Below are 20,033 nucleotides of genomic sequence, written 5' to 3' on the forward strand. Positions count from 1 at the left end.
TTCAGCTGGTAAATTCTGAGCATGCTCATTTTAGATGACAATGGAATTGCATTGGTTATTAAGGCATGGAGGTCACTGGCTGTGGAAGTAAAAGTTGTTGAATGAGAAACAGAATCAGGCCACAGGGAACCCTCATATTGTATACCAATATTAAAGCAGCGTGTGTGTTACCTCTATGGTTAATGCTGTTAAAACTTCTGGGTGAAACCTTAAATCACCACAAAAGGTTCCATGACTGTAAAAGGCATCTGGTCAGTGGTGGGTTACAGTCTCTACAGTACTGAAGGAAAATGTCATGTTCCGCTTTAATGTTTGTCACAAACACTTTTATTTTATTTTTTTTAAAAATGAGCAAGGGAGAGAGATACCAACTAATTACAAAGTCTCCAGATCCATCAGGGAAGTAGCTTTCCGTCTCTGAAGTATAGTGAGCTGCACAAACAGAGAAAAGGGGAAGTAAGTTGGAAAAGGTCTACAGGTAATTTCACACATTCCATTTACTGTAGATGATTTCATTTCTATAGTTGAGTTTCCATTCAACTCATTTGCATGAGCATTCATGAAAATTCAGCTACGCTAAACATGAGCCTGTGCACGTTTTCATCCATGGTGATATGCAAATGATTAATGTCAAGGAAGGAATTGTGAGCAGCGGTGGGATCAACAAAAACAACAACTACTTGCATTTATATAGCACTTCATCAAGGAACTTCACAATGAAGGGGGAAACTGACTAACCACCACCAATGTGTAACACCCACCTGGGTCATGCCCCAGAATGCTCAACACATAAGGTTGTCATGTCAGGACAACAGTTCTGGAAGCATTTTCCATACATGCTGGCTCTATGTATGATGAGCCCTACCTGCTGTGAAGCTGAAGCCGCTCTCTGCTCCGCTTGAGAGAGCCGTCTCTGCAGACGGCCGTTCCTCTCCTGGTACTCCGACACCTGCCGCTCATACTGCCCAGCCACAGAACAGAGAAACAACGACCAGATGTCACGTCAGCCACAGACACAGTAGGGTGGACTTCCACTAATCAAGCTTGGCAAGTTTGTATTAGATACAAAGATTAGCACATGCAGTATTGAGCTAGTCTAACATGCTCTGCCATAGCCTCAATGCCAAGCCAAAGTCTTGAGGCCTCAACTGGTACACTGCCAATCTAAACCAGACATACTTTATTTTGCTCCTGAGGATGTAACACACAATAGACATGACACTTGCCTCAAGGGTTCTTTCATGGTCTGCTTCTAGCTGATTTTCAAGCTCCTGTGATCGCTGTTTCTGCCTCAGAAGTTCACTCCTGAAACAGAAATGGGTGAGAATGCTGCTGAGTATCAGTGCAACTACAAATGCTAAGTCCCTCCACAATATCCACATTTGAGTGCTCAGAGTCTGAGATACCAATACACTGAATGGGGGGTTGCTCTTACTTGAGATTGCTAAGCTTGCTCTCGAAGGCGTCTGCTAGCTTCTTGGCCTCGTCCTTCCAGCGCCTGGTGGTCTTCTGCTGGGCCAGCAGCAGGCGTGTGAGGTCAGCGCTGGAGCTCTGCCGGCTCTCCTCCAACTCACGTAGACGAGCGTCCAGGCCCTGCTCCTTCACCGAGAACTCCTGCTCCATGTGGGACACCTGGACGGATGGATGGACGGACGGACGGACACACACACACACACACCCTTCTTCAGTGTCCAATGTCCAAATAAATGCTTGTTTAAGAACGTATACCCATTGTGTTGTTGTGGAAAGAGCTACATACACTTTTAATTATATCCTCCGATCTTTATATTTTACATAGATACAAAAATGTATCTTCCTATATTGAAACCTGGAGGTTTGGAAAAAAAAGTTTGGAGGCCATTTGATGTGTAGACAATTGCCAGAGGTGTGTTGGCTTTGGGCAGATATGTCAGTGAGGATGTCCATGTCTGAAATGCACACGCACACACACGCACAAACACACACGCACACACACACACACACACACACACACACACACACCTGCTGCTTGGCCTTCCTCTGCGCGAGCAGGCTGGCTTTACGTTGCTCCTCCATGTCCTTGCGCAGCTGCTGGTTCTCCTGCTGCAGCTGCAGACGCTCCTCGCTGATGGAGCCGCAGTCGTCCCGCGCGCCCGCCAACGCAGCCTGCAGCCGCCGCACCTCCTCCTGGCACCGCGACAGCTCCTCTGTGTAACTACACACACAAGCGCACCTGTGTCCTACAAAGTGTGGGACTCATGTCCTACAAAGTGTGTCCATGCATACGCCCCAAGACTCATTTTCAATGCGGTTTGTTAAAAGCATGTTAAAGTGTTTGAATAGAACTCACTCCATCTCCATCTTCTTCATCTTGGTCTGTGTGGTCTGGAGAGTGAGGTGCATGTCGTCCTTCAGGCGCTCAGCGTTCAGACACCGCTGATGCAGGACCTCCATCTTACGGAACTCTGGCTCTCCGCTCCGCCCTTCTTTGTACATCTACAATACCACACACACACACACACACACACAAAGTAAACTCTACAGTAGTTGGTTCAATTAGTACAGTGGAGAATTGAAATGTGGCTGTGTAAGAGTAGGATCCAGCCCTTTTTGTTTTGAACTGTGCTCTGGGTCAGGTCAGCCAGCCTGCAGGTCAGTCTAACCTCCTCCGCAGGAAGGCCCCCTGGTGCTCACCTTCTCCAGTTCCTCTTCCACTGCCTTCCTTTCGCGATGGGAGCGCTCGATCTGAGCCTCTTTATCAGTACATTCCTGCGGGCAGCCGAGGAGGACACACAATCAGCTGCACGACCCCCTCTGAGGTTCCACATCCCAAAAACACACACCTACCAGACACAACTAGTGGCGCGGCACATACCAGCTGGAGAGCCGAGAGCTCCTCCGCCATCCGATGGATCTGGATGTTACACTGCTTCCTGACGTTCTCCACCTGGAACACAACAAGGCTGTCACCGGCACAGGGACAAACACGACTCGCCTGACTGAGCTACCCATGGCTGACCGTAATCGTTAATCATAAGCAATCAAAAGAATGTGCTATGCATTGACAGGGTAATTACATAAACATTTACAACTGCACAAATTCTTAACTGAGGCCAAAACCTCTGCAGCAACATTAAATTCCAACTACTGCCTTAAAAATGCTGCTTAAACGCTTTTCCAACTACTGCCTTAAAAATGCTGCTTTGGGGCAGCCGTGGCCTACTGGTTAGTGCTTCGGACTTGTAACCAGAGAGTTGCCGGTTCGAACCCCGACCAGTAGGCACGGCTGAAGTGCCCTTGAGCAAGGAACCTAACCCCTCACTGCTCCCCGAGCGCCGCTGTTGTTGCAGGCAGCTCACTGCGCCGGGATTAGTGTGTGCTTCACCTCAATGTGTGTTCACTGTGTGCGGAGTGTGTTTCACTAATTCACGGATTGGGATAAATGCAGAGACCAAATTTCCCCTCACGGGATCAAAAGAGTATATATACTTATACTTATAAACAACCGCTTACTTCACGTTCTACCACCATCATTTCATCTTTGATCAAATATCTCTTGATAAGCATCTGGCATTCCAGACAAGTCTCCCTTTCATGCCATCTTTACATGGATCCCATCTGCAAGACACCACTATGTAAGGGATAATGTATAGAACGCCGGTCATTACTGGGAAAATAAGTCCTGACAGGGCGAACCGGACCCGCAGCGGAGGGGTCTTGTTCCGCCCTGAAGGGACTTATTTTCACAGTAATGACCGGCATTCTATACATTATCCCGCTTATTATACGGCTACTTGCCAAAACGAAATAATAAACTCCCCACAATATCACTTTGGCCTACATAACCTAGCCTATTTATTACCGTTCATCGTGGCATTTGCTGAGAAACAAATAGTTCGCAACAACACGCTGCTGAACTTAAATCAAACACTCTTTAGAACACAGCTGATCAACCGTCTGCTTTCACGTTTGAATGAAGTTCCAGTCCTTGCGTAGTGATATGAAAGACGTATCAGAAGCACAAAACCCGTTGCCATTGACAGCGGTAATTATATGTTTGCAGCGGTAATTACATGAATTTATTTACAGCTAGAACTTTGGGAAATCCCATTAAAGTCAATGGAGCGTTCTACTAGCATTGTGAAGAGCCGTATAATAAAGATTAATACCACTTGCCTGATTCATAGTGGTGCTGTGACTACTTTCTCTACTCAAACAGCTTAAAATGTTTACCAGGCAAACGCAGGTGAAATTTCTGACCTAGGGACTACATAAATACAAATCCAGATTTACAACTGTTATGAGTCTGCTTCCAATGCACAGATCCCAAGGATCTGCAAAAGCTGAACAAGCACTTGAAAAAACAATACTGTAATTAAGCTGTATTATTGCTCGGCATCACAGTCCATATGGTTTCAATTCCAGATATCACAACCCTAGTAACACTGTAGAAACCCCAAGATGTCCTCACTTATATCACATTAGGATGCTGTGGGATAGTACCATTGGTTTGTGCCAAAGTATCGGCCCTTTCCTTACAAGTTACCATTCAATAGGGATGTGATCCTCGAAACTGATGTTTCAAATCAGCGTCGCGTTTTCGAAGCGCAAGTGTTTCGAAACACTGTTGTGTGACGCTGTGTTTGATTGACAGTGTAGAGTGCGCCTTAGTCATAGTCATGATGGTGAAGCGTGGTTGTTTGGCACATTTTCTCAACTGTGTTTCACTTCGCATTTTATTTCAAAGGTATCATTTCAGATAACATCTGACCAACTTTTTACTTTATCACTAACCACACAGTTTCAACCAGAAGCTCTCAGAATGCTAAAAAAAAAAAACAAGCATTGCAACATTGAGAGTTTTCATGAAAGGAAAATAATTCTGAGAACACTAGTGGCAGAAATAAGCCTCATTTCAGTCAGTGTCACTTAATGTGGATCTCTTTGGCACGGACGGGCCGAGCAGGGCTGAACACTGACCTCCTTGTGGGTTCTGATGGCGGCATCCTGGACCAGCTGTCTCATGGCCTCCTTCATCTTCTCCAGCTCCTCCACCTTCTGTTTCTCTCGCAACTGAGCCTAAAGTCACACCACACCACAGTCAGTAACCTCACTCACCTCAACTACAAACTCAGTCACAGGGAGACACTTGAGCTTTTGCAAATCGTCCCATGGATGACACAAACAAAAGAATGGGTTAATAATCTAATCAATATCTAGAATATAACACAACCTTCCTATCATCTTCTGTAAATGAACATCGAACTGTAAGGCTTAAAGCAACACTAAAAAAGATTTGCCCCTTACAGTTGAGAAGCACAATAATAAAGAAACTAAATAGACATAAGTATGAACTTAACTCCGATACAATATAGAGGGAATGCACCGACAGCAGTCTGTAGAAAGAGCTCTCCGAATTCCTGTAGCATAGCAGCTCTTTTCCATTTAGATCCTACCCCCACCAAACTTCCTATGGCTGTTTTACAAGTTATAAGACCTGCTCATTGCGGCAGAAGTGCTGTTTGCCCTATTAAGAGTTTATGTGCTGTTTTGGGGGGCCTTTAATGGTGTCGGAGTTCCCCCTCCCAGTCCAAATGTGTCCTCTCCTGGGCCTTGTCTCTGGTGCTGCTCACCTGCTCCTTCTGTAGCGAGGCCTCCTCGGCCAGCTGGATGGAGTCGCGCACCTTGGCGTAGGCCTCGTACTTCTCCTCCTCCAGCGTGGAGCAGCGGCCCTGCAGCTCGCCCACCTGCCGCTCCCACGTCACGCGCTCCCGACGCACCTGCTCCGCCTCCTGGGTCGCCGCCTTCAGCCTGGCGGAGCCGCCGCGGGAGGCGAAACACACACACCGGTCTCCATTCATTTGCATTTCTGTAGCCAAAGTTTTACGCGTGCCCATAAAGTATGTGAACGCGTGAAACTTCGGCTACAGAAATGCAAATCTGTGGCCGTTTCCATCCACTATGTGAATACGAATGGAAAGAAATGGCCACAGCACACGGCACGCAAACGGCCAACACAGAGCTGAGCACAGAGCTTAAAGTAAGGAGGACGTCTGTGCCTGAAGTCAACAGAAATCTCCCAAAGCAATTATGTATAGCTATCGATTTTCAAATCTTAAATGGACTGGTCCACAGCTGAATGAATGGCAGTGGCAACTGTTACCACCACCATGTGGCGTACTGAAAAGCACTGCAGGTTTTTATTCCAGTCAGCCTATGAGCATGGACGATTCCAGGAAGATCTCAGCCTTTGAGTATCTACTAAGTGGTCATGTGTCTTGAGTGACGAGTGTGTTGGCGGCGGCGTGGGGGCTGGGTCACACACCTGCTCTCCAGCTGCCCCAATGCAGTCTGCAGCTGCTGAAGCCGCCGGTCAGACGTCTCCTCTCTGCCGTGGGCCTCAGCTGCATCGTCCTCCTGAAACACACACACACAGATTTCAGATGGTCTCACTTTCAGACTGTTAAACAACACAAAGAGCTTGGATCCAGCACCTGGGACAAGCCTGCAGGCAGGCTCTTTGTGGAGGGAGGGAGGGAGGGAGTGTAGGGTGTGAAGGAGAGAGTGTAGGGTGTGAAGGAGGGAGTGTAGGGTGTGAAGGAGGGAGTGTAGGGTGTGAAGGAGGGAGTGTAGGGTGTGAAGGAGGGAGTGTAGGGTGTGAAGGAGGGAGTGTAGGGTGTGAAGGAGAGAGTGTAGGGTGTAAAGGAGTGTAGGGTGTGAAGGAGAGAGTGTAGGGTGTGAAGGAGTGTAGGGTGTGAAGGAGAGAGTGTAGGGTGTGAAGGAGAGAGTGTAGGGTGTGAAGGAGGGAGTTTAGGAGAGAGTGTAGGGTGTGAAGGAGAGAGTGTAGGGTGTGAAGGAGGGAGTGTAGGGTGTGAAGGAGGGAGTTTAGGAGAGAGTGTAGGGTGTGAAGGAGGGAGTGTAGGGTGTGAGGTGTGCAGTGCTCAGGGAGCAGGTGTGCCTCCCACCTTCCTCTGCATCTGGTCCTGGACACTCTGCAGGAGGCGAGTCATCTCCTCCACTTTGCCAGTGGCCGTCCTCAGGTCCAGCTTCGCCTGCCTGAGGGAGAGAGAGGCCATCAAAGACGATGTTTTTTTTTTTAAACAGATAACCAACTACGATTTATTTTATCAAAAACATCTGTGTTTCTCCAATGGTATGACAGACAGGAGTTTAACACGAGGTGTTAAATTCCTTGTGCTATAGGTAGGGCATTTCCCACAGCGGCCAATCAACAATCGGGCCTATTTAACATCAAATACGAAATCACCAACAAAGCAACCTTTGTAGGCAAAAAACATCACCAACAGAGCAGGCTCCATGGGCATTTCTGTGGGGTTATAATTACCTGAATATAGATCAATCATCATACCAACTAACATATTCTATCAGGTACTTGTTTTGTTTAACTAGGCATTCATACTGATCCTCACTGTATCAAGTACACTCTGGCCCAGACGATGCTGCTTTGACAGCCTTGACGCGTCTATGTGGGTTAATGACCCCTCTGAGAACAGGTGTGCTCCCGATGGGCTTACCTGAGCTGACCACGCACCTCCTCCAGCTCCGTGCTCTGCTCCGTCACCGTCTTCAGGAACTGCTGGTTCGTCTGTGTTTGGCACGAGAGACACAGGTTCCGGTGAGGCATGATAACTACACAGTCCAGACAAACACCCCCCTCCCCCTACCCACCTCACACACACACAGGTGAGGAGGGCAGTGGAGGGTCAGTGGGGTAATACTTGTGAGAGAAAAAGTAGAGAAGCTAAAAAGGAAAGACCCTCCCCCAGGAGAAATGGAAAAGGGCCTGAGAGACAGCACCACAAGAGGGGAATGACTGCACGCGAGAGGCCCCCACCCACCAGGCCGGTCATCAAACATTCATCAGTACAGGGAGGTGGATAGGGTTTCCCCCTCACCGGCTGCCCTGCGGCAGAGCAGACCTTAGAGGTGGAGCCGCTCGGGTTCTGGGGCGGACAGGCGCTCAGGTGATCAGGGATCGGTCAGAGCATGAGCAGAGGTAACGTTAAGTCTCTGTCGAGGGACGCTGCAGCACATTACCAACAAGCAGCGTTAGGGATTACCTGTCGTCTGAGAACATTATGCAACAGCAGACTTAAAGGAGAGCAAGATGCCTCCGTGTTTAACAAGCCACAGAGGAGGGTTTATGCTGCAAACACACTTACGAGCAAGTTACCTGATGAACAGGGCTCCGTTAAAGGAATTATACACTTCACATATAAGATGGGATCTGGGAAATCCCATCACATGGTTAAATCAAAAATCCTTGATTACTGCTCCGTTTCAACCCTTTCAGGTGAAATGTCACCAACTTAAGAGTCTGATACCATCTTAGCAACATCCTGGATACCGTTCCCTAGCAACATCCTTGACATCATCGGCTAGGATGGTATCAGAATGTTAAGTTTGTGAAATTTCACCATGTCATGGGTTTTCCCAGATCCAATCACATATCTGTGGTAAATACTTAATGACTACACTTAAGTGTTGACTAATCTGTGACGTTGACTAACATGCTGCTCTGCTTCACAGTACTCCTACAGTTAAACTGTTTAAGCTGTAGGAATACCATGTTGAAGATGACCATCTGAAGTGTACTACCTACGTGTAGGACTAATGACCTAGTGGCAACTTGATATAGTCTTTTCCATTGTGTGAATGATACTTGAAAGCATTGAGGACATAACATGTCTTTGAACATTTATCAATATGTTTCATGGACAGAGAAAGCATCTTACCAACTCAAGCTTCTGATTCATGGTTTGCAGTTGCTGTAGGTGCTGCTGGACTTGCACTAGTTGGTTCTATGGAATATGACAAACATAACAAAACACAAGAATGACACAAGAAGCAGACAGCTATTTGACATGTCAGTCATAAAATTCATTATCAAAGAAGTTTGTAGTACAAATCAGTATTATACAGAGCCGTCTATATATATACAGCTCTGTATAATACTGTACACTAGCGCCCTCCAGTGGCCATAAAATATAATAGCAGCTCAGAGGATACAGTATGGATGATGGTACATTCACCAGACAGATTAGGTGAAACAAATGAATGTTATTTATTTTCATTTAAATACATCTCTGTGCTGTACTTGAAAAATGAAATGAAAGATGATGCAGCACAATAACGGTGCAAGTTTCCTGAATTCCATGAACCACCAGTCTGACAAGCAGAGAGAGAGAGAGAGAGAGAGAGAGAGAGAGAGAGAGAGAGAGAGAGAGAGAGAGAGAGAGAGAGAGAGAGAGAGAGAGAGAGAGAGAGAGAGAGAGAGAGAGAGAAATAGAGAGAGAGAGAGAAGAGAGAGAGAGAAGAGAGAGAGAGAGAGAGAGAGAGAGAGAGAGAGAGAAGAGAGAGAAGAGAGAGAGAGAGAGAGAGAGAAGAGAGAGAGAGAGAGAGAGAGAGAGAAAAAGAGAGAGAGAGAGAGAGAGAGAGAGAGAGAGAGAGAGAGAGAGAGAGAGAGAGAGAGAGAGAGAGAGAGAGAGACTTGTGTTGACATCCTGTCTCACTCTGAGCTGTTGGTGCTGGGCAGCCTGTGCCTGGCCATCCGTCACAGAGCTCTGATGCAACTTCTGCAGCCTCTCCAGCTCCTGCACAGCGGTCTGCCACATCTCCATAGCCCACTGCTTCTCCTGCAGGAGAACGCACACACACAAACACACTTTCATGAAAAAAGGCTAATCTGATATGGACTTCACATTAATAGCCGTCAGTTGTCCTTGGCAATCAAGGTGGCGACCATTTCATTATCCCTGGTTGCCTCCTGTAGCAACAGTGTTACCATTCGGTGGTAACAATTTAAACCTTTTTCAATTCAGATTGGTTTAGTCTAACCAATACTGCAGTGCACACGTGCACACACACACAGACGCAGACACACACACACCTCAAAATGAAGGTGAATAATTATGGCAACCATTAGATGGATTTGGAACCAAAAGCTCATGCCTGTTTGTCAAGCTGACAATCACTTTTTCAAGTGAATTCTGCGCCCTGCTGATGAAGGCTACATGATGTGGGCAAAAAACATAGGGTTTCCATGAACTCACATTTCCGGAATGTTCCAGCTGATCCTTTAGGCTCTTTAGGATCACGTCGTCGGCCACGGACTCCCCATCCAAGCCAGACCCCACTGGCAATGCCTGGAGCTGTTTCTCCACTGACGCGCGGAGCTCCGCATGCAGACTTAACCCCATAAACAAACACACTTTAGACAAATGACAACATTGACTGTGACTGTGGAGATGTACCAACAGCTCACTACAGTCTTTGGAGATCAGTGTATGCAGAGGGGCATTTTTACTTTTAAAGATATGCCAAACTTTGAGGTTAACAGGGGAGCAAAGGTCAGTTGGCTTTGAAACCAAACCATTTTGAACCCCATGAGCTGTGTGTCATGAAATGTCCAAATTCAGGTAAGTTGTGAGGGCATTTTAAGGGTTAATCTCCATAATATTTCCCACACTATCAAATATGTGCAAGATGGAGTAAACAATGCATCAATATAAAGACTAGCATGCTGCAGTGTCTAATTAGTATCACTACATCATCATTGCCATGGGCGTGGTGGAGCAGTGGCGGCGACCGATCGATCGATCGATCGATAGATAAATAAATAGATACTTTATTGATCCCCAAGGGGAAATTTAAGTATTACTTGATACTGGTATTTAATACTGTCTGACCATCAGTCAGCCTGGGTTTGGTTCCCAGAAACCTACCATTGCGAGTCCGCGCCACTTTGGATAAAAAAAAAAAGTGTCTGCTAAATACCAGTTAACTTTGACTTTCACCTTAACATCAAGAACAGTACTGCTGAATACACGGCCCATTTGTGACTCATGAAAAAAGACCATAAAATCTGTTTTCCAATGAGAAAAAGAGATTTAAGGCCAGTTTTGTTCTGCCAGTGCAATCTGCCACGACACAAAACAGACTTCTTTAACAGACTTCTATCATTTGCACTCAAACATGATTTTCACTTTCGTTGGTGACATACCGTTCATTTTCTTGAATAACAGTCTCCAGTTTCACTTTGATGTCAGCCATCTGCCTCTGTGCATACAATAAACACATTAAAGCAGAGTCAGTGATGCACATGCGTTTCACTGCCAACCCTTGCAGTATGGAAAATTACAATGTTAAGATGAATGTTTAAATTTAGCCTGTTTGCACCTGATACAGCTGCAGCTGCCTGGTCATGTCATCGATATGGCGGTCATATTCTGCTATAAGTGGAGCCATGATGCTGTCAGGGACATAGAATAATGTGGTCATGCTTGTATCTTTTTTGTGTCAGGCAATGAAACACAAAGGCTGCATCACTAACCTTCTGTCCATTGACCAAGGATCAAGAGGGTCCAAGCCCATGTGCTCACCATGCTTTAGGGGAAAAGGAAGCATTTTAGAGAGACTGAATGGACATAGATAACTGATGTATCTGGGTAAGTTTGCATTTAACTTGTCATTTCAGTGGCCATATGGCAGACTGTCAGCGGTAGTTCCTGACAAGGGTGTGATGATGCACTTGGGATTTATCAAATAGATTACAAAAAATACCTGTGTAAACATTGCAGAAGAGACTTGAGGATCATGGTACCCACTACCAGCAGATTGCTGGGGACCTGGGGAATGCATCAGTAGGAATAAACCGTATGACCGTATGTTCTCAGTAGAACCATTCAAGTACCAAGAGCTAGATAATCCTGTCTGCACGCAATGTCACTACCAACCCCAAGATGCACTGCTGTAACCCCAAGATGCACTGCTCAGTCTTGCATTTAGCATGTTGCAGGCAGGCTAGGGGATGTCGATTCACCTTTTACTAAGTGTTATTAATAGCATGCCAATCAGGTGAATAATACTTACCCTGCCGAAATTCGTTTTCTGTTGACATCCTGCAACCTGCATTAACGTACGATAAATGTTTTATTGATTATCGTCCAGCGTTAGCTAACTAGCCGATAACGTTACAGTTAATCCAGTAACCAAATCCTCACAAAAGCAGATAGTCAAAACAATCTAAGCAGTTGCAATGCAATATCATCCATGTTAAACAAATTGGTTAATCTGGTATTTAGTAACACATTTAGTAACAAAAGTAACAAACCTTAGCTGGATTAAATTAATGACCTAGTGGTTGGACGCGCGGTCGTGTGGAAGTCGTGATTGAACCTCGTTAGTCCGCTGTCTAGCGCTAGAGATGTACAACCACATACGTTATTAGGGAGACCGCAGCATACATAGCTAAGTAGCTACATAACAACAGGTAAAAAACAAACGCCTCTCCAGGGAAATGAGATGGTAGTCTGCATGCATTTACACTTGCCTACATGCATAACAATAGTCAACAACACGCAATTGATGCAAATAACATAACGTTAACCAATGACTACAATACAGTGTAGGAAAAAAGTAACGTTGTCGTTGAAATGTCATTTCTCACCCAAATTGTCAAGAGAGATAGCGTGGTAGCTAACGTTAAGAATAACATGAGTGGACAACACACAAGCTAACATACCTAGCTGGTTATGGTAAATAGACGTCCAACCCGAATAATAAGGATGCGCCTTGCCTTTGCATCACCGCAACGTTAAGATTAGAAATGAAACATTTTACAGAAAAGTCTGTGTGTCAGCATCTTAAATAACCAACCCATATAACGTTAGCTCGAAATGTTAGTAAACAACGCTACATGCTAGCTCTAAAGGTTAATCTAAATGCTAGGCTTCTGTTTGCAGCAGCTAGTTTCTGCTGATTAACTTTTTGTTGTTGTTCACAAATACTGTACTGCAATAAAACTGATTTTAATTACATTAATTTTACAATGGTAACGTTTAATGCACGTCGTTTTACAAAATACCTGGCACCTATCAAACTTTAAGCCAAACATTTAAAACCCTTCCGCCATCGAGTTTGAACTGACCAGGCTCGACCAATCAAAATAGCCCAAATCGACGTTGTGCGTGTGTCTGGAATTCTCAATCACGGAAATGGACCATTTTCTGGTCCACTGACAGAAAATATGTCAACATTTGTAATAGATGTGTCTGCTGAGACGTAACAGAGCCTGCTCTCCCTTTCCGACTGAAGTATAGGACTAAAGTATCTATCGGTAGCATGAAACAAAGGCTATGTCATTTTTGCACAGCCTGTGACATCACGTGCTAGATGTGTGTGAGAGAATTCCGAAACACGATCCCTAGAATGTGAACCTTACCCATTTTTATGGGTTTATGAGTTTGGATTGTCTCCTTGTGATATAAAAGTCGAACAAGATCCCGTTCTCTATGCTTTGCAGATGCTGGCTGTGGACTGAGGTAACGTGAATTAACAAACTCAGAAACTGTCAGATGTAAATGTTTAATTCAAACTCAGTGTTTAATTCAGCCTTTAAGTGCAGTTCTATTCATGTCTTAGATGTAGGCCTCTGCAATAAGGCATACAAATACATAATACAAATATAGTTACTTGTTATAATATTTCCCCCCTGATCAAGCAGATATGAAGTACCAGATTAAGCATACTTGGGACAGTTTACCAGTCAACCATGATCCAGTTAAAATCGGATTTTCATCTGGTGAAGGGGGCTTAAGGATGGAGGTTTCTGCTCCCTTTTTCAATGATCCGCCAGCTCCACCTGGTCCCCCTGGGCAACCTTTCCCTGGACTGTGGGATTATGAAGGTGCGTAAATTGGCTCAGTGGAAGTAAATAAACTCACCAGTGCTATTGGGTTAGGCTATATATGAACCAGTGTCTTTCGTGGTTGTGTAACCCCTTTATATCTGTGTTGTGTTAATTTCCTCAATCTATGAATGGCAAGAAATGTGGCATCAGTTTCACAGTTTAGGTAGGCTATAGGATTTGGGATGGCTGCAGGTTGGGATTAGCACGGCAATACAGTATTGGCTAATCTTCCAGACTGTAATTTTTTTTGATAAAGTGAAAATACAATAGAATGCTTCTAAGAAAGTACATAACAACATGTACCATTGATGACTAACAGTTTGTGATTGTATTAAAAATACAAGGTAAACAGATGGTAGATAGATAGATACTTTATTGATCCCCAAGGGGAAATTCAAGCGAATTTCAGTAGATGCTTTTTGAAGACCCAAAAAGTATTAGGTAAATCATTCCACCATAGGGGAATCGCAGAAGAAAATATTTTGACATTTGACCTCTCGCTCATCAGAGGACCACAGTGGGCAAGATGGAACTTAGAACTGGATCTTTGAAGTGGATCTTTGAAGTAAGATAGCAAGGTGCAGATCCGGGAAATGTCCCATAGGCGAGAGTGAGGAATCTTGAGCTACAAGTGTCTTTGTTCTTTGATTAAAGACCAGACACTACATTTTGAATAAATCCGTAATGGTCTCACTACACAAACAGGTAGGCCAGCATACAGTGCTTTGCAAAAGTCCAGTTTGGAAATAACCATTGCTTGCACAATAAACTGTGTCTTATCTTTCATCAGTATTATGTAGGATAAACCAACATGACTTTGTGACTGAGGCAACATGCACAAAGGAATTTAGTCGGTCGTCAATTATGACACCGAAGTTACATGCCGTTTTAGCAGGGGTCCGTGAAAATAAGCCAGGTTAGATGCTGATCTGTTGGAAAATAGCTGTATTAGAAATACCAGAAGCTCAGTCTTAAACAGATTAAGCTGAGGGTGTTGATCTTTCATCCAGACTGAAATACTCCTGCGGCATGCAGAAATCCAAGCAGAAATGGTATCAGGTGGGACAGACAGGTAAGTTAAGTAGGCTACCATCTGTGTGATAGGCAAATCTATGGGAGCTAATGATCTCGCTAAGTAAGGGGTGTAAATGGAAAACATAAGGGGCCCCAGTACTGATCCCAGAGGTACACCTGTGACAAGGTCGTCAGAGTTTGATACCTGTCCTTGCCAAAACACACTGAATGAACGTCCTGTGAGGTGAACCAATAAGAGCTTTCCCAGAAATTCCTTGCTCAATATAGAGAGGAGAATGTCATGGTTCAATGTGTCAAAGGCTGCAGATAGTCAACTAAAGGTAAAACTTAGTATGCTAGTATGGGAGGGAGAAGAATGAGCTATTCAGACTTTTACATTTCAAACTTTGATGTAAATTGCCTTCAAATATACAAAAACCCTAACAGAAATGACTCTGTTTACATTGATAAAGGAAGTTGACAACACCTCTAGGCTATTAGTGTTGATTTAGAAGAGAGCATTTAGTCGTGAATTCTAAAATAATTGCATGGGAGCACTGCTTATCCTCACCTCTGGCTCTAATGCACCTTATGCACGAAAGGCTCTTTAGCCAAGCTCATTTTTTCCCCGGATGGAGCCAAGTGTGTTTTAGCCGCCACTATTTGTTGTAATCAGTGTCAACACGGACCTGGTTGGGTGTTGCACTTAATGAATCAGCATGTTACAATGTAGAAGCATTTATGTGTGTGTTAAAGGTGCCCTGCCACACAAAACCGTTTGTATTGTATTTTTTGAAATAGGTTAGGTCCATATGTGTTTGTGTTATGTCGTGAATGTGAAAATGAACAGCTACCTCTTCTGTCAGCTCTAGCCACTGAAAAGAAATAAGCTGAGAAATCAGGCCAATTACAAAAGCTGCTCAGTCTGATGTGGAATTGAATGAGCTCATTACTATTCATGAGCTCGCCCAGTTGAGACCGCGCACACAGAATTCGTCTAGCTCAGTGACGGTTTTCGTATGCAAGGATGGCTTAACGTCAACGGGCTTGTGCACTATGCAGGAATAGAACTTCAACAATGCATGTTGCCCAAGAACCCAGACTTGAGGATCAAATGGCTTCAGTTTATTTTTTGGAACAGTGTCAAAGATGGGGCAGTAGGCTACCATCGCGGCTGTCTACGACCAGTGCCCAGTCCGTAAGTGAAACGCTATTGTCAACTCAAGGAAGTGAAATGTTATACAGGTTTAAAGGAGAATTCCGGTGTGATATTGACCTAAAGTGTATTGAAACATGATACTGAGTGTGAACGTATGTCTCATAGCCCATCTCGGCTTGTCCCCTGCACTCCAAAATCTGGCGCTAGTTAGCCGATGCTACCAACAGCTTTTTCAATAGTGGTGCTTCGGCATCGGGCTAGCCATGCAAATAAATCACTGTTTTACACCCATTTACGAGGCTCAATGTATCTCCACACTTCATTGGTAGACTTCCGAGGGCCCTGACATTTAAAACGAGACATTGAGAACTTTGAAAAAGCACTGGTAGTTTACTTACAAGAAGATTTATACAGACAGTATCTTCCGCGAAGTTTAGCGTTTGCAGCCATCTTGAATTTAGTCACGATAAATTCGAGCAACGAGTAAGAATGAACAGCTATGATAAGGGATCAGATTCCAAAAATAATTCAGTGGAAATGCATGGATTCCAGTTGCTGCTACTGGAAGAAACTGGAATCCATGCATTTCCACTGAATTATTTTTGGAATCTGATCCCTTATCATACCAGTTCATTCTTACTGGATTCTCGGCACTCGCGGACTAAATTCAAGATGGCTGCAAACACTAAACTTCATGAAGATACTGTCTGTAAATCGTAAATCGAAACAAGGTAACCAAGGCATTTTTTTCATAAAAAATGTTACAGAGTCCATGGTAGAACTTCAGACATTACCACAAAGTAATGAAATACTTTAGGGCACCTTTAAAGTTGCCATTATTAGGCAAACAAAATATTCAGTGTTGAACTGAACATGTAAGAAGCTGAATATAACAGAAGATGTCGTAACAACACAGCTGCCCAAAGAACCTTCCGTGCATAAGGTCTGGTGGAAGGGCATTACTAAGGTTAAATCTCACTGCAATCACCCAGCTGTGAGATACATCCCATTACAACCCATTGATTCGATTAGTCTTCTTGCCGTCCACTAGGCTATTGCTATGGTGCGAACAAAGCATGACATCATGTGCAAGGCATCAATTGCCACACAGTTCTAGCTGTATAACCACTAGAGGTCAGTAGTATGGCTTATGTCACAGAGCCGTATATGGATCTGTCATGTCACAAAACAGGAATACAGTTCAAAATGGATGCAAAGGCAAGTAACCAAACCCCCACTGATATACAGTAGTTGCACAGATTCTAATGTTGTTCTCTCCCTTTTATCATCCATACCAAGACAAATAAGCATCCATGGCTTTGGTTATCACTATCACAAGTACATTTTGTCTTATCATTACTACATACTTTTTTTACAGTGGTTGAATCATTCTTCTTGAACAGCTCAAATGAGAAGTACCTTGAGGTGGAAGTGTGCCCGTAAGTTATGTTGGCAACACTCTAGAAACACTTACTGATTTATTTTCTCTTGTGTAGAATAACAAATGTGTGTTGAAGAGATGTGAGGCTCTAGTGGTGGTGGTATAATTGTGTTTCCTGTGAATTTATTATTCAAATGTGTGAGTTATTGTTTGATTGCTCCATAGACATGGCCAGCATTTGCTTCTTCTGCTGTCTGGGAAACATAATGCTTTTCAGGTATGCCACAGAATCATCATCCCTCGTTGTTAGAAACAGCTTGCTTGAAATGTATTTGGTAAATTATTTTCTCTGCCCTTTTTATTTTCATGAAGCAAGCACTGCCTCTGACATTCAGTGCCACAATAAAGGAAAATAAATGGACGGGTGAAGCCCTCTTGCCCTGGAGGTATTTTCCACCAGGTGTGGATAAGATGAACTCCTACGCTATTCATGGATCAGGAGATTCTAGGATCTATGAGGCTTTGTACCCAGTACCTAGGGCAGATCTTGTTGAGGGCCAAGGACCAGACTTGTAAGTACAGTATGACCAAGTGGTTGCCCCATTATGGTCGCAATAGAACATATTTCTCCTATGTGTCAGATGTCTATGTTGTAACATTATACAACAACTTTTCACTTTTGAGTTGCTTATTATTGCCAAGTTCTTAATCTTCAAATTCATTATGATAACATGTGAAAGACAGATAAAGGCATCATTGGCCATTCCGTGATGATGGCTAACCGTCATGAAAATGTAAGAAAAGCTTCATAGCACTACTGTTATGGCTGACACCAGTTACCAGTTCAGGTTGTTGATGGGATGATGTTTATGTAGTTATCTGTGTTTTAGACCAAACTTGCTGTTTTAAGCAAACATTGAGGCAGGGCTATCTGTAAATATTGTTATGCATGCATTCTATTAGAAAATAATAAGTTTTTTTGCTCAATAAGGTCATTATCCTCTGTTTGTGTTTATCTGATAGCCACCGACTTGAGTACTTCCAGCCCTTTAGCCTGCAAAGTATCATGGGCGACGGATGGGTGCAGCCCGAATCTGACCTTTGGCAAGGACACCGCTGACTGCTCGAGCCATGATGCTACAGTTCTAAAGTTCGAAAGGCTAATTCTTTATTATCTTATTTGTTATCATTACAATGACAACATAAGCTGTTTATTAGTTCAAATGCATTATTGATCTGTCCTGCCCAGTGCTTTTATCAGATAACTACTTACTGTAACTACACAATAATCATACAAACAAAATATTATTAAATGGCGTGGTGATAAGTAAAAGTGAAACAGTAGAACAGGGTGACTGTAAGTCACTGACAAAATTGCAGTTCATAGATACTTAACAGAAACATAATTGCAATAGTTTATGACTTCCTCTACGCACACAAAAGGGTTATTTTTCCTCAATCGTTGTTCACAAACAAATCTGTCTGTCTGAGCACTAAACCTTTAAATTCAGTTCACAGGGAATAGTTATTGTGGACATTCCTACAGCCAGCTGGCAATTAGCTTTTTAATCAGCATCTTTTAATGCCCGTCAAGTAGATTAATTATCTTAGCAATTTGAGAGAAATACGTCTTTTGGTGTGCATAGAAGAATCTTACTTTGCAGTGTTGTGTTTATTACGTTGAGTATATTTAATGCAGTTGTCACTCTCAAAACAGTTTTTGACTCTCTCTATGTTCCTTGTAAAATGTATGTACAAACCAGGACTATCCCATTACTCCACATTTATAATTCTATAATGATGATTTTATATTGAATGCTGATTATTAAGATGTTTATCATCTGTCTTTTGAATAAAGTTTCTTAAACATCAAAGCATTACATTAAGTATTGACATTAAAAAAACAAAACACCTGGCAACATATGTTCTGCCAAAAAGATCTCCCAGTGTGCATGGGCACGTCAGCCCAACTCTTTCCAAAGTGCTGTCATTATCAGAGTGATGCCATTTGAAACCCTCATTATAAAATTATGATATGTAATCACATGAAAAGATGAGACTTTGTCCACCACCCAATCCATTTTTATATATGCAGAAAAGAAAATGACCAATTTTGCCACTGCATTTAAGATGCATCAAACTTTCCATCAGTAACTTTTCTCAACTTACTTGTATTCTCCAAATGGACTAACTAGGTGTATTTTTTTTTAACCCAACCAGACCTCAAAGCCTTATGAAGACCCCAGTCCTTGCAATGCTCTTGCTATACTGCACCAGAAAAAAAAAAAAAAAAAAAAAAACACTTTGCTCATCCGAGACATGGACCATCGATTTTTGTGTGTGGCTTGTAATCCGTTATTGAGCCCTATCCGTTTTAATTGGTCTTCCTGCTTTGAAATCCGACAGTGATTAGACCTTGAGAACCCCCCAAGCCCCTTATTATCGCTCAGCTTGGCTGTGCTGAGGAGTGGAGGCAAGCAAATTTGGAATTCCGTGTGTCTCCACAGCCATATTGAAAGAATGGTGCCATCACATCAGAGATGCAGCAGTGATTTGGAGCTCATTGAGTGGTGATTAGTCTTGAAGGGGGAGCCCAAAGCGCAGGTGGCTTAACTAGTTTAATAAGAAAAAAAGAATGATAGAAATGCATAAGGTGACTCCTATAAGAGGACATCATTAAAACATTTTGCCATAACCTTGAAGACAAAAGCTTTTCTTCAGATCCCAAAGTTTAAAGGTTTAAAGCATACATCACTTTCATGAGCATCCATCCATTGCATCCATCTAGC

At 43.5% G+C, this 20,033-nt stretch overlaps 2 protein-coding genes across 2 annotated transcripts; one reads left to right on the plus strand and one right to left on the minus strand.

Annotated features, from left to right (window-relative positions):
* Positions 1 to 309: 309 nt before the first annotated feature.
* sclt1 (sodium channel and clathrin linker 1) lies at positions 310 to 12,995 on the minus strand. Its single transcript, XM_048243697.1, has 24 exons — positions 12,929 to 12,995; positions 12,524 to 12,577; positions 12,113 to 12,199; positions 11,872 to 11,907; positions 11,563 to 11,627; positions 11,333 to 11,385; positions 11,179 to 11,251; positions 11,003 to 11,058; positions 10,053 to 10,188; positions 9,513 to 9,635; positions 8,736 to 8,801; positions 7,515 to 7,585; positions 6,945 to 7,035; positions 6,305 to 6,396; positions 5,613 to 5,790; positions 4,960 to 5,058; positions 2,855 to 2,926; positions 2,674 to 2,748; positions 2,330 to 2,475; positions 2,002 to 2,194; positions 1,436 to 1,632; positions 1,227 to 1,305; positions 866 to 961; positions 310 to 432 (listed from the first exon to the last, which is right to left on the minus strand). The coding sequence occupies exons 4-24, from the start codon at positions 11,897 to 11,899 to the stop codon at positions 376 to 378; spliced, it is 2,046 nt and encodes a 681-aa protein (XP_048099654.1). The 5' UTR covers positions 11,900 to 11,907; positions 12,113 to 12,199; positions 12,524 to 12,577; positions 12,929 to 12,995; the 3' UTR covers positions 310 to 375.
* An 11-nt stretch (positions 12,996 to 13,006) lies between these two features.
* c1h4orf33 (chromosome 1 C4orf33 homolog) lies at positions 13,007 to 19,118 on the plus strand. Its single transcript, XM_048243957.1, has 6 exons — positions 13,007 to 13,322; positions 13,505 to 13,687; positions 17,242 to 17,302; positions 17,470 to 17,521; positions 17,617 to 17,816; positions 18,268 to 19,118. The coding sequence occupies exons 2-6, from the start codon at positions 13,507 to 13,509 to the stop codon at positions 18,362 to 18,364; spliced, it is 591 nt and encodes a 196-aa protein (XP_048099914.1). The 5' UTR covers positions 13,007 to 13,322; positions 13,505 to 13,506; the 3' UTR covers positions 18,365 to 19,118.
* Positions 19,119 to 20,033: the final 915 nt, after the last annotated feature.

Source organism: Alosa alosa, chromosome 1, assembly GCF_017589495.1.
Source record: "Alosa alosa isolate M-15738 ecotype Scorff River chromosome 1, AALO_Geno_1.1, whole genome shotgun sequence".
Taxonomy (NCBI): domain Eukaryota; kingdom Metazoa; phylum Chordata; class Actinopteri; order Clupeiformes; family Clupeidae; genus Alosa; species Alosa alosa.